The sequence below is a fragment of the Uloborus diversus genome, chromosome 9, assembly GCF_026930045.1.
Source record: "Uloborus diversus isolate 005 chromosome 9, Udiv.v.3.1, whole genome shotgun sequence".
In the NCBI taxonomy this organism is placed as follows: domain Eukaryota; kingdom Metazoa; phylum Arthropoda; class Arachnida; order Araneae; family Uloboridae; genus Uloborus; species Uloborus diversus.
In genome coordinates, this window is record NC_072739.1 from 132,029,479 (window position 1) to 132,041,212 (window position 11,734).

General features: G+C 32.5%; 1 protein-coding gene across 1 annotated transcript in view; it reads left to right on the top strand.

Moving 5' to 3' along the window:
• The window catches only part of LOC129229370 (prolyl 4-hydroxylase subunit alpha-1-like), a 70,912-nt gene extending 67,102 nt beyond the window's left edge, over positions 1 to 3,810 (top strand). Inside the window, exons 12-13 of the mRNA XM_054863663.1 lie at positions 1,359 to 1,455; positions 3,447 to 3,810. Of these exons, the coding sequence (XP_054719638.1) occupies positions 1,359 to 1,455; positions 3,447 to 3,517 (168 nt within the window). The 3' untranslated portion in view covers positions 3,518 to 3,810. The remainder of the gene's footprint in view (positions 1 to 1,358; positions 1,456 to 3,446) is intronic.
• The last annotated feature ends 7,924 nt before the right edge of the window (positions 3,811 to 11,734 follow it).

The following is an 11,734-nucleotide window of genomic DNA, read 5'->3' on the forward strand; positions in this document are numbered from 1 at the left end:
GTCAGTTTCTTATTTGGGCCTCTCAATGGGATAGATTTATTAATGTAAACAGATAGTGAACCACTGCTCTGTGCATATGATTTATAAGGTCTCAATTGCTCTTGTTTATATCTTTGCTTCTTCTTTTTTTGTTACAAGTAATTGAAAGAGATATACATCTAGCTAAAAAAATTATGGGGAAGGGGAGGAAGGTTAAAATATTTTTGCTTATGTGTTCAAGACTTTGGATTCCCCCCACTCAAAGGAAGTTCACGAGTGATTTAAAGGGGCATTGAATTTTATAATTATTATTGAATCTTTTCTGATTTTGTTCTTCTTTATTTATTCTTTTTCATTTAGAGACAGGAAAACTGCAATAAAATGATTAGCAAAGTGAGTGAAGGGGTATGTTTTCAAGTGCATTATGAAGCTGTTTTGAGACTTGTCACGTGGGAATTAGGGCTGTGGAGTCGGAGTCGGACTGATTTTGGGGTAAAAGAGTCAGAGTCGTTAGAAAACATTGCGACTCTGGGCTTCTTTCTTTCTTTCCTTTTCACTGACTCTCCTTGCATTTTTTAAAAACTGACTACCATTTGGTTTGATTACATGTATAAAAAGCTACTAATGAGAAAATAACTGCCATTATGGCAATCAGCTGGCTTGAGTGTTCACGGAACTTTCTGTAGTCATTCCTAGTTTGCTTGCTTTTTAACTTAACTAATAGCAACTGTCAGCAAACGGTTTTCTTGCCCATCATTTTCAAATAATTACAGTAAAATCCCTTTAATTCGGACACTAACAGATTTTTTTGTCCGCAATAGAGGGGGTCTGCAGGACAGGGGTTTAATAATGTTATTTGCCTTGGAATTGGGGAATTAAAAATTGTCCGCATAAGAGGGGCGTCCACATTTGAGGAGCGTCCGTTAGGAGGGGTTTTACTGTATTTTCAAAAAAAAATAGAAATATAGTGTTTTGTTCGATCTCAGTTATAAAATAGTAAAAGGAATGTAACAATTCAGTTAGTCAAGGCCCGTAGCTCGGGTGGAAATTCGGCTAACTCGAATAAGTTCTGTCGCGAAAGCAGTCTCCTATAAAAGTTGCATACAGTGAAACTTCCCAAAACTAGTGTTTTATATGATGCCTAAAAAAAAACTCCTTAATAATAAATAATGTTTTCAGTAAATTACCGCCCCATTAGCCAGGGCTAAAGCAGCAATACGTGAAATACACCGCCAGCTCAGTCATTTCCCGTAATAGATAATGTGTTGCCTCATGAATCAAATATAGGTGAGATATAATGTAACACATCAGTTTTATGGTAAGATCTTCAGCTTTATATGTTTTAGCACTAATGCTGTTTCTGTTCTCCTGTCCCTTAGGGAACAGCGGCCTTTTGGTACAACCTTCACAGAAATGGAGAAGGTGATATGCTAACAAGACATGCTGCATGCCCTGTGTTAGCTGGATCAAAATGGGGTAAAGCTTTGTTTCATATCATTTGAGACTAATTTTTTACTCACTGAAAAAAACATTCTAATTTTTTTTTTTTTAAATCTTATGCATGATGAAAGACAGTAGGTTGGTACACCTGTGAAATAATTGCAAAATTCTTGCAATTTATATTTTTCCCATTTCAATGATTGTAGGTGGCACTGCCTTTCTGATATAAGTTACCCGTATATCTTCATTTTCAGTTTTCAAGAATCATATACAGTCAAACCCTGTTAACACGAACTCGCATAACGCAAATTTTCGCTTAGCGCAAAATAAATGTCATTACACATCAGATAAAACAACAAATTAGTGTTAAATCAATCTCCTAACACGAAGAGGATTTAGACGAAATCCCGCATAATACAAAGAGAATTTTAAGGTCTTGAAGAAAAAAGAAAATCGCCATACTTTTACATGAAATTACGTTCAAAAATCGAAAGATCTGCACTAAACGGTAAGCGACATGGATGACAGGTGAGAAAATTCCTCTCCTTGTGTAGGGAAATCTGGAAAACCACGTTGCTTCAAGAAAGTAAGAACTTTAGCTGTAGACTATGCTTACAGTAAAAAGCTTGGGTGAACAGTGAAGTCTTCACCAAGTGGATGAGAAATCTAGACATAAAATTTCATCGTGAAAAAAACAAACAAAAAATTGTCTAATTCTGCACACCTGTTCTGCCCATGTAGAGGTTTAAGGTCTAAAAACAATAAAGTGTTTTTTTACCTGTCAATACTGCAGGAAAAATCCAGTCTTGCGATCAAGGAAAAATCAGGTGTTTGAAAATGCACTGTCGTAGAGAAATGGTCCAAATGGCCATTGCCTGTTTCGCATTACTGGTGTTTCTTACTTAAGATATAAATTTTTCTGCTTGGGTGTACTTTTTGTACAAAGTTACATTGGTTCCTATATTTTCTGAGACCCAAAAACAAAAAAAAAAAACTTGTCTGCTTATGCAAAATCCAGTAAATGTCAAAATCCGTTAATGCCAAATTCGGTTACCACGAAATATTTTGGCGTCCCATCAAGTTCATATTAACGAGGTTTGACTGTATTGCTGAGGCAGCAATACAGGGGGGTACAATTGGGGGTAAATCACATTGGAGCTGACTGAGCTCTATTTCAGTCAAAATGGAGTATTTATGAGTTTTTTTTCATTTCTACGAGGTTGCAGAGCAATTAAAATGTTGGAATAGTTATACAAATACTAAAGGGATGACCAGCAACAAACTCTGAACTATACTAGACTCTTGAAACTGTTTGCAATGGTGCTGTATATTTTATTCAAAATAACATGAGTAGGACTTGGTTTTCAAGACTTGGTCATTTACCCCCCCCCCTTTTTTTGTGTTTGGCAGCTTAAATTTTTATTCAAAATTCTGAAGTTAAATCATTCAATTATTTTGCTACTCAATATATGTATCTACAGTGGTCGATGCAAACTCAAATTGGGTACGCTTTGCAGCCGCATCAAAAAATTCTGTGTTATAAAAGCACGCAACTTCACAAAATTTCATATCTTAAAATTAGATCTTTCACAAAATTTCATTTGTAAAAGCAGTTCTTTCATCACTTACAAACTCAATCAATTCGTCTGAAAGCTCAACATTGGTCAAAAAGAGGAAAAAAAATCTTCCAGCTTTCAAGTCATTTCCAGTGAAGTTCTTTAGACCAAAAGCATTTCAGAAGATGTGCGACAGCTAAACATGCTCTTTTCCATATGACAGGATTATTTTCAAACGATAAAAAAAAGAAAAGACCCAAAAACCTTTTTTTTTTCTCTCAAAAATAAAAGTTCCAATTTAAAAAAAATTCCACAAAATGTGGACCTGAAAATAAAAACCTGGTCTGGCCCCTAGCCTATTTGTTATGATTTTCTCGTTAATTATTTTTATTTTTCCATAACTTAACTTGTTTTAGCTATATATTAGTCTAAAAATAATTTCTCCTTTATTATTATTATTTTTTTTTTTAGTTTCAAACAAATGGCTCCATGAAAGGGGACAAGAATTTCTAAGGCCTTGTGGATTACAGGAAAATGACTAAAATTTTCCTTTTAAAGCAGCAAAATAGGAACAAAACATAACTATTTTTTTATTGACTGTTTTGATCAATCCTTTTTACTTTGTTAATTATAAAGTGTGCGTTTATTTACCGAGATTTTAAAAGTTGTTTAATTTTTAGCTTATTCGAATAATGAATGAGCAGTATTGTTTTCACTGAGTGCCAATTATGTAATGTTTATTTTTGTGCCAATGTTGTGTTTATTGAAAATTTTAATTAATATGTTCCTAGAGCTAAAATTTGCTTAGAGCTTTTTACAGTGAAGGATTAGTGAATATTAGATGCATTTTTAATTAGTTGTTATCTATATTTGACATTTAATTAGTGAATTAATTAAATTAAGTTCTGTTTTAATTGAATATCATGGTAGAACTTTGCTGAAATTATGTTGAATATGTAAATTTTCACAAACATAATGACAAGCATATTTTCTGAATAAAATTAACTGAATTCTGCCCCCCATCCTTTTAAATTATATTTTTTTACTAGAGGACTCGACAGACGTTGTTCTGTTCAAACTTTGTAAATTGAAAAGTTAAACTCCCTGTGCAGTTCTTAAATTTTCAGCTCATTTCTGTGGCCTTTAGCCAACTCCTTTAAGTGTCTGAATAGGAAAGCGTATGAATGACGAGTTAAATTCAGTGGTGTTCCCATAGGATATGATACTCCATTTACGCCATATACTCTAACATTTTTTAGACACATAGTGTATACCCTCAAGCCTCAAAAATTTTCTTACTATGATATATTATGGTTATAATTGCATACACATATTGTGCATAATGGATTACTGGGAGTATACCCTCAGACAAATTAATGGGAACATCACTGGTTAAATTTTACTTGAGCAAGTTGGATCAATAAGGAGTAATACACAAGTAGAGAGGCGGACGAGTGGCAGGTTCCACTATATTGAAGTCGCATCAAAAAATGTTGATAGTGAACTTTTATGTGGAAAATTCCAATTTCTCAATTTTGTAACTTGCTTTAAATTGAGTATCTAGGAATTACAAAAAAAAAATTGTTTTATCTTCATCTTTTACTTAAATTTAATATTCACTTTTTTCTTCGACTTATATTTTGAAATGTTTCTTAATTTGCTGTGCTATGTATCTTTGTGTATGCTTCTGTTTGCATCATGCTGCAGTCAATTGTTTTTAAATTTTTATTGGTGCTTAATTTATGGAGTATTTTGCATTTGTAAATAAGCAAGATGCTAGTCTGTGTTTGTAAAATGCTTTTGAATATATAGGTTTTAAAAATTATGCTAACATTTACTTACTGTTGCTTTATTATTTATATTTATTTGATTGTTATTTCTTTACTTCTTGATATTATGTTTAGCTTTTACATTTTATACAATTTTTAAGTCACTCACGGCTACTATCTTACTATATTGAGTGAAATGTCAGTTTTCTTGTAAAACTAATTGTTTTTGTTTTAAAATTTTTTGAGGCTACGGCTTTAGTACCTGAGATTTATTTTTAAATATTATTACTGTTAAATGAGATTAATACTCATCATTTTGATTACAAAAACTGGGATAAATTTGTGCCTTGGACAATCTTGTTTTGGAAATCTTTCTTGTAATTTTAGTAGCAGATAACGATACATAATTATTTATGTTGTTACATTTACAAATATTAAAAATATACATATATTTTGAAAGAATTTGCATTTATTTTTAAAATCTAAGTGAGATGAGGTCATGCAACAAATGTAATTTTTTCACCCTCTTAACATTAATGATTGATGCATCAAGTTTGGTTTATTGAAGGTTGTTTTGTTAATGCACAAGGCATCTTAACAACTCTATTTTATCATTTTGTTGATTGTGAGCAGGTGAAATGTTTTTGTGGAAAAACTAATGACATGAACCCAAAGTCTCTCATACTACAGTCATGCCCACTTAAAGGAATAACCCAATTTGCCACAAAAAAATAATTGGGATATTCCATTATCCAGGATCAAACTGACAAATTACAACGGTTTGGTGCACCCAAAATTTATTACATTAAGTGGGACATTCTTTAAAGCGATATTTTAATAAGCGGACTTGACTACTATCTATTTGGAATTTGAAAGTTACTGGGTTTCAAGCTCACTAGCGATTTCAGGTCTGAGCTCCTTAACTATAGTTGGAGAAAACCTAACCTAGCAGCATTGTGAAGGCTGCACATGTCCTAATCATAGCATTATGACACTGCCCGGTTAGGGTTGCTTAACTATAGATACTTAACCTCAAGCAAAAAAAAAAAAGTATTTAAAGCAAAATTCAAGATTATATCAGAGCACAGTTAGATAATTAAAATACATTTTTTTTTCTCATCTCTCTCCCAAGAACTTGGGGGCTGGTATATGCATGTATAGTTTAACATCATAAGGCACTAATAATTCAGTCGAATCTCATTAACCAGAAATTCACTGGACGATGATATTATTTCATGTTAACTGGATTTCCTCTTATACAATAAATTATTTGGTGATTATTAACTGATTTATAACACAGGACTGAGTGAGTATTTCTCATAAAGCTATATGTGAACTTAAACAACGTTGACTGTATTTCAAAACAGCTAACCATTTATTTGATATCTGTTTTAAAGCATGATAATATTATTACTAATTTCCAATCAATAATCATATTGCCTGGTGTCCATGGTACACTTGGTACTTTACTTTTGTAGCTGGTACAAAAGCCAAGAGGCTCTGCCCTCTTGGTTTTTCTAATTCCAATTTTAAGAACCCTGCTGTAAGAGAGAAAAATCTCAGTTACTGCAATAGAAAAGCAATAACATCTTTATATACCTGCCATTGTTAATAATTCATTTCTTATTTTTCGTACAGTCTAAATGTTGTTTATCATAAATTAAGTGAATGCGTCTTCGAATTCATACCATGTCAATATGTGTTTCAAAATTATGTTTAGGAAGTCACGTCACATGTAATATCTGTACCTCAGAGCTAGCATAAGTCCAAAAGTTGTGATTTTCTGTTTATTAGTGCATTGTATGTAGAACTCCATCTACCCTGTAGGGTCCCCATCATACCATGTGAACAAAATTCTGAAAAAAAAAGCCTTTGTAATTATTTACCAGTGTTAAAAAAGCACACGTCCCATCCTTTGTATTTGCCAGATAAACGTTTTCCCTCTCTCCTGTAAAGTAGCGATTATGTGACTTACGTCAGTGTGGCTTTCAGGTACAGATGTGGTATGCAGATAATCATTTAAATAGTATACGAGTCTCTTTTAATAACCCATTGATTTCTGTGCAAATGTAAGAGGATTCATAGGATTCATGTTCTCCTCCATCCTCCATAGTTATGGATAAAGGAGGAGTGGTGATTGCATTAAAGGGATGAAACTGTTGGTTCTTCTAATTTTAATATGAAGGAATGTAAAAAAGTGTAGTTTTCTTTTCTCTTGTTTTAATGCTACAGACACTAATTTGACCTAAAATACTACTTCTGTTGTTTAAAGAGAGCAATAAAAAGTTCAGAAAAATATTGTTTGTACCCAGTTACATTTATTTTGATTCCTCATTTTGCATGCCAAATGGCAGACTTAACAATATAATTTGGAACAATTCGTTTGTTTTTCAATTTACACACAACTGCGCTTAAATTTTAAAAAAAATAGTTTTCTTTATTTAAAATTAGGTTATTTGTTGATAGCATGGTTTAAATAAATTCCACCACATTCTGGCAAAAGAGAAAATTTAGAGTAGAATTTGAGTAGACATCCCGATTAGTTTCCTTTTTAACTTAAAGGTTTTGGGAACAACTCTCCTCGTTGCAAATTTTTAAGCACCCCCTATTAAATTTAATGCCAAGTTTATTTATCATCTTAATTGTGTCGAAAAAGCTTCTTAATATGATATTTTTTTTGAGAAATTACTTTGCAAATTGCTCTTTTTTTGCTTCATCAATTAATATCCTATTCAACCCTTGCAGTACTGAGATGGGTTCCATTTGATATTTCTGGCTTTAGGAAAAGTAAGGTAAAATTATTTTCTTATTTTAGTCTTTTGTTGCTTCGGAAACTTAGTTTGTACTTTAATTTTTGGTTTAATTTTAAAAGAGGTAAAGTGTGCTGGGTTTTGTAGACCAACACACGACAGCAAGTGCTCAGAAGTACAAGAACAGCAGAAACTTTTATGTGTCATAGTTATATGTCAAGTGTTTATATCAGTGCTTCTCAACCTGTAGTGCGCTCCCCTGGGGAAAGCATAGGATTTCAGGGGGGAAGGATGAGGATATAAAATAAATAAAAAATAAAACACCGATTTATTTAAATTTGTGGTCATATTAAATACCAGTGTTAGTCCTTTTATTAATGTTGTGAGTGACTGATGGGGGTTCACGCCAACCACATTTAATCCTAGAATACCTCAAAATTTTTATCATTTTTTTCTTGAACTTCATATGCTCTAGTAATAATTTGTTCAAAATCAAGTTTTGGGTGCTTATCTTAAATTTACCACATATAGTGGGGAATAGGGGCGTCACCTCATGTCAGTGTTCAAAAGGGAGCGCAGGGCCTAAAAAGTTTGAGATGTTTTATATTGTGTACCAGTTTCCTAAAAGAAGGATGAATAGCAGAATTGAAGATCTTTACACTGCATTACTGCAGGTAATGCAATGTAACTGTAATCTTTTTTTTTTAAATCATGTTCAGGGATGTGCCAGTTGCCCCAATTGAGCCAAACTGCTCCAAAAGACCGCTAAATGGACTTTTCGCCAAAGTCAGACAAACTTGCGCCAAAAGTGAGATTTTGCATGGAATGTTGCAGTTCCTTCAACATATTTGGCAGCTTCTGCTGATTATCATCAAGTTTGCATTTAGAGCTCGTTTTTACGATTTTTTTGACTTGGTCCCGATTTTTTGCGCATTTCAAAATCCGATTGCATCCGCTCTTGAAAAACTCGATTGTTTTAGTTTATTATGCGATTCTGTTCCTTTGACTTGAAAAATTCTGTATTGAACATTATTTTCAACGATTCTTATCTTTTGTTTTTAGAAGAAGAGGACTTGTAAGTTCGTCTTCTTGCCACGCCCACTTGAAATGTCATTGATTTAAGCGAATGTCATCTGTAAATGTCTATTGTTCACCAGTTTTTAATCTTAGGGGTTTCTTAAGATTTTAGGACAGAAAATTGATCGCTAATTTTGGTTGGAGACACTTAAGATAGCAATAATCGAGGAATTTCAATGCTCTGGTAATAAATATGCCAAGTTTCTCAGATTCAGGCATTTTTTCCATATTCTTATCCTGTCTTCAATTTCTATTTTTACTGATTTTATTTATTTTTTGCACATTTTTCATATTTTTTGCACATGTGTTTTAAAACTCCTTCTCTTATATTTCTTAATCATTTTTTGTTCATTGTAATTTTAGTATTAATTTTGTGATTAAATGTCAAACACTTAAAAATAAAAAGTTTTAATGTTGGTTTTGCATCCTTATTTTATTTTATTTTTTTATCATGTAACACATGTTTCTGTGTGTAAAATATACATTGTTGCTCCACATTGTGCAAAATTTAAATTTTTGCTGCTGCAAGCTGCTTTGTAAATTTACTGCTCCAGACTGCTAAATTCACAGTTTTACTGCTCCAAACACGCCATTTTTCCGCTCCCAAGATTGCTCCAAAAACGAGTTTTTGTCGGCAAATCCCCAAGTATACCCTGTGGGAACACCACCGCTTACTTCAAAACATACTTTTTGTCACTCCAATTAACTATTTTCAATTAACTATTTTCATGCTTCAAGTTTCTACAAAAACTTTTTGGTGAGCCAAACTGCCCTTAGTTCAGTTTTCCTGAGCAAAGCTGCTCCAAAGTCACCATTTTCTTGTGCCTGAGATTGCTCCAAAAGTTGGTTTCAGCTAGAACATCCCTGCATGTTTAATTTTTTTCCACTTGTTTTTTTGCCGATTCAAATATTTAGAATACTGTAAAAGCAACATTTTGTTCTTTCAAACAACTGTTGATTAATGTTATTAGATCAATATTTTATCTTTTGAGCAGTTGTTTGGCCTAATATTTTAAGTACCTATGAGATTAAAAAGACTATATTAAACACATTAGTAAAATCTTTATCTTGGTACTGCAAGGCTGAAAATAAGTTATCTAGGTCCTTATTTAAGTTTTAATAAAAGAGATTTTGTATTCCTTCTGTGAAATTAGTATAGTGAAATTTTGAAGATAAATAAAGCTATAAGCTCACATCTTTTGTATTGAAAAAAAGTTTCCTTGTAACCCCAAAAATGTTTATTTATTTGAAAATTTGTGCACTTATAACATTGTTTTAATCACTTATTATGACAAAGGTGTTCATTTGTTTCTTGTTGTTAGGCAGTTTTATTCAAATTCAAAAAACAGTGTGACAATTCATATGTGGTTACGTAAAACAAATGTGTGTTCATGTACTTGTGAAATATCTATAACTTATGTCCAATTTAAATGTTATGATTTCTTAGTTGAAATGTTGAATCATTAAAATATTTCAAAAAACTATCTTCTGTTGGTTCACGTCACATGCTTTCTTCAGAATAATGTAGTTTCATATCTAAAACATAAAATCTAAACATCTCTCGTTCCTACAGTCAACATTTTTTTTTGTTAATCATTGAGTGCCCTGAATCAAAAATATTACATTTGTGTCACAGAACGTTAGAATATCACTTTACATTGCAAACGATATGATTAAAATAACAGTAAGTCAGGCAAGTAGTATTGTAGTATCAAGAAGCAAAAAGCTCAGCCTACATGGATAGGCTAAGTTTAAAATATTTTTTTAAGCATTTCTTGCAAATGGATTTTACTGTTATAATCCATTAAAGACATCACAGAGTATAATAAGAGCAAAAAAAAAATCAATATGCTGTTGTCACAAGTTGTGAGTTTGAATGTTGGTTAAAGGCGACGTTTTCCATATTTCGGCCTAATGTAACTGAAAGCTCATTGAACTTACCACAATGACTCATGCATTTTTTTAAAAGAGTTTAGACTTGCCTTTCAAACAACACTAGATTTGCCATGTCAACTGAAAGGTGCAAGCTGTTTTTAAACCTCAAAAATGATTAAAAATGTCGAATGCCACTTTTTGCAACTTTTATTGACCTTGGGACAACTACATATCATTCATTATATACAGTTCGAGCCTTCTATACTGCATACAAAAACAAAATTTAGAGGCAAACAGTTTACGGAAAGAGTTGTGGCTCATAGTCATGTCTTAAAAATCCGCTAACTTTCTGATTCCGCACATTAACCTTTAACGGCCCATAGAAACTGAACAACTCATCTTTAGAACAAAAAATTCTGGATTTGGTTTTTTAATAAAATAAGTAACGGTTGGTAATTTTTTGGAGAAAATCCGAGTTATCATGAATCACTAGCGTGACACTCGGATTTATTGCTCTGCCGTTCTCCCTAGTCCTTCAACAATTTACCAGTGAACTCTCAACAAAGATATTGACCTAATTGATTTTCATATAAAAATAGGCTTTTCTCTGACTGACTAGGTTTGGTTAAAAAAACTCATTTTATGTTTAGTTAAATTAGTGTTTAATTCAGGATTCGGCAGGTAGTTTATAAGAGGCACAGACTTCAAAAGGTGATCATGAACTGCAATAAAGTCCATGAAAGCTGTTTGAAGGAAAGATCACTTTCTCTTTTAAAAAGCTCCACTCCTGTTGCAAATTTATGTCAGAGACTTATCAGATTCGTTTCATCCACACGCCTTCTGATGCATTGTCGCCTTTTTGTTTTGGTCATATTTGGGGAAAAACACGATTTTGACTTATGAAGTTACGTTAGCAAATAAAATTTGGCTTATCGAAAAAAGGAACATAAATTCTCCATTCATACGAGAATAAAGATTCACTTAGGCTTTGCGAAGTTTTCAGGTCATCAAAGTTTCACTGTATATATGCAGCAAAAAAGTTTAAACTTATAGAAGTTTGCTCCAAGCCAAAAGGTAGGGTCAACTGATGCATTGAACGTCTAAGGATTGGAAGAATGTTGTTGCAACTATGATTTTTAACGAAAAAAAAAAACACATAGTTCCTACTTTTGGGGACTGACTATTTTTAAAAGTCATTTTTTATGAAATGGTTTGAGACTACTCTAGAGCTTTTGTTGGGATGCTAAGATACTCTTGTATAGCTAACGCAGGTCAAGTGTGCGTAATT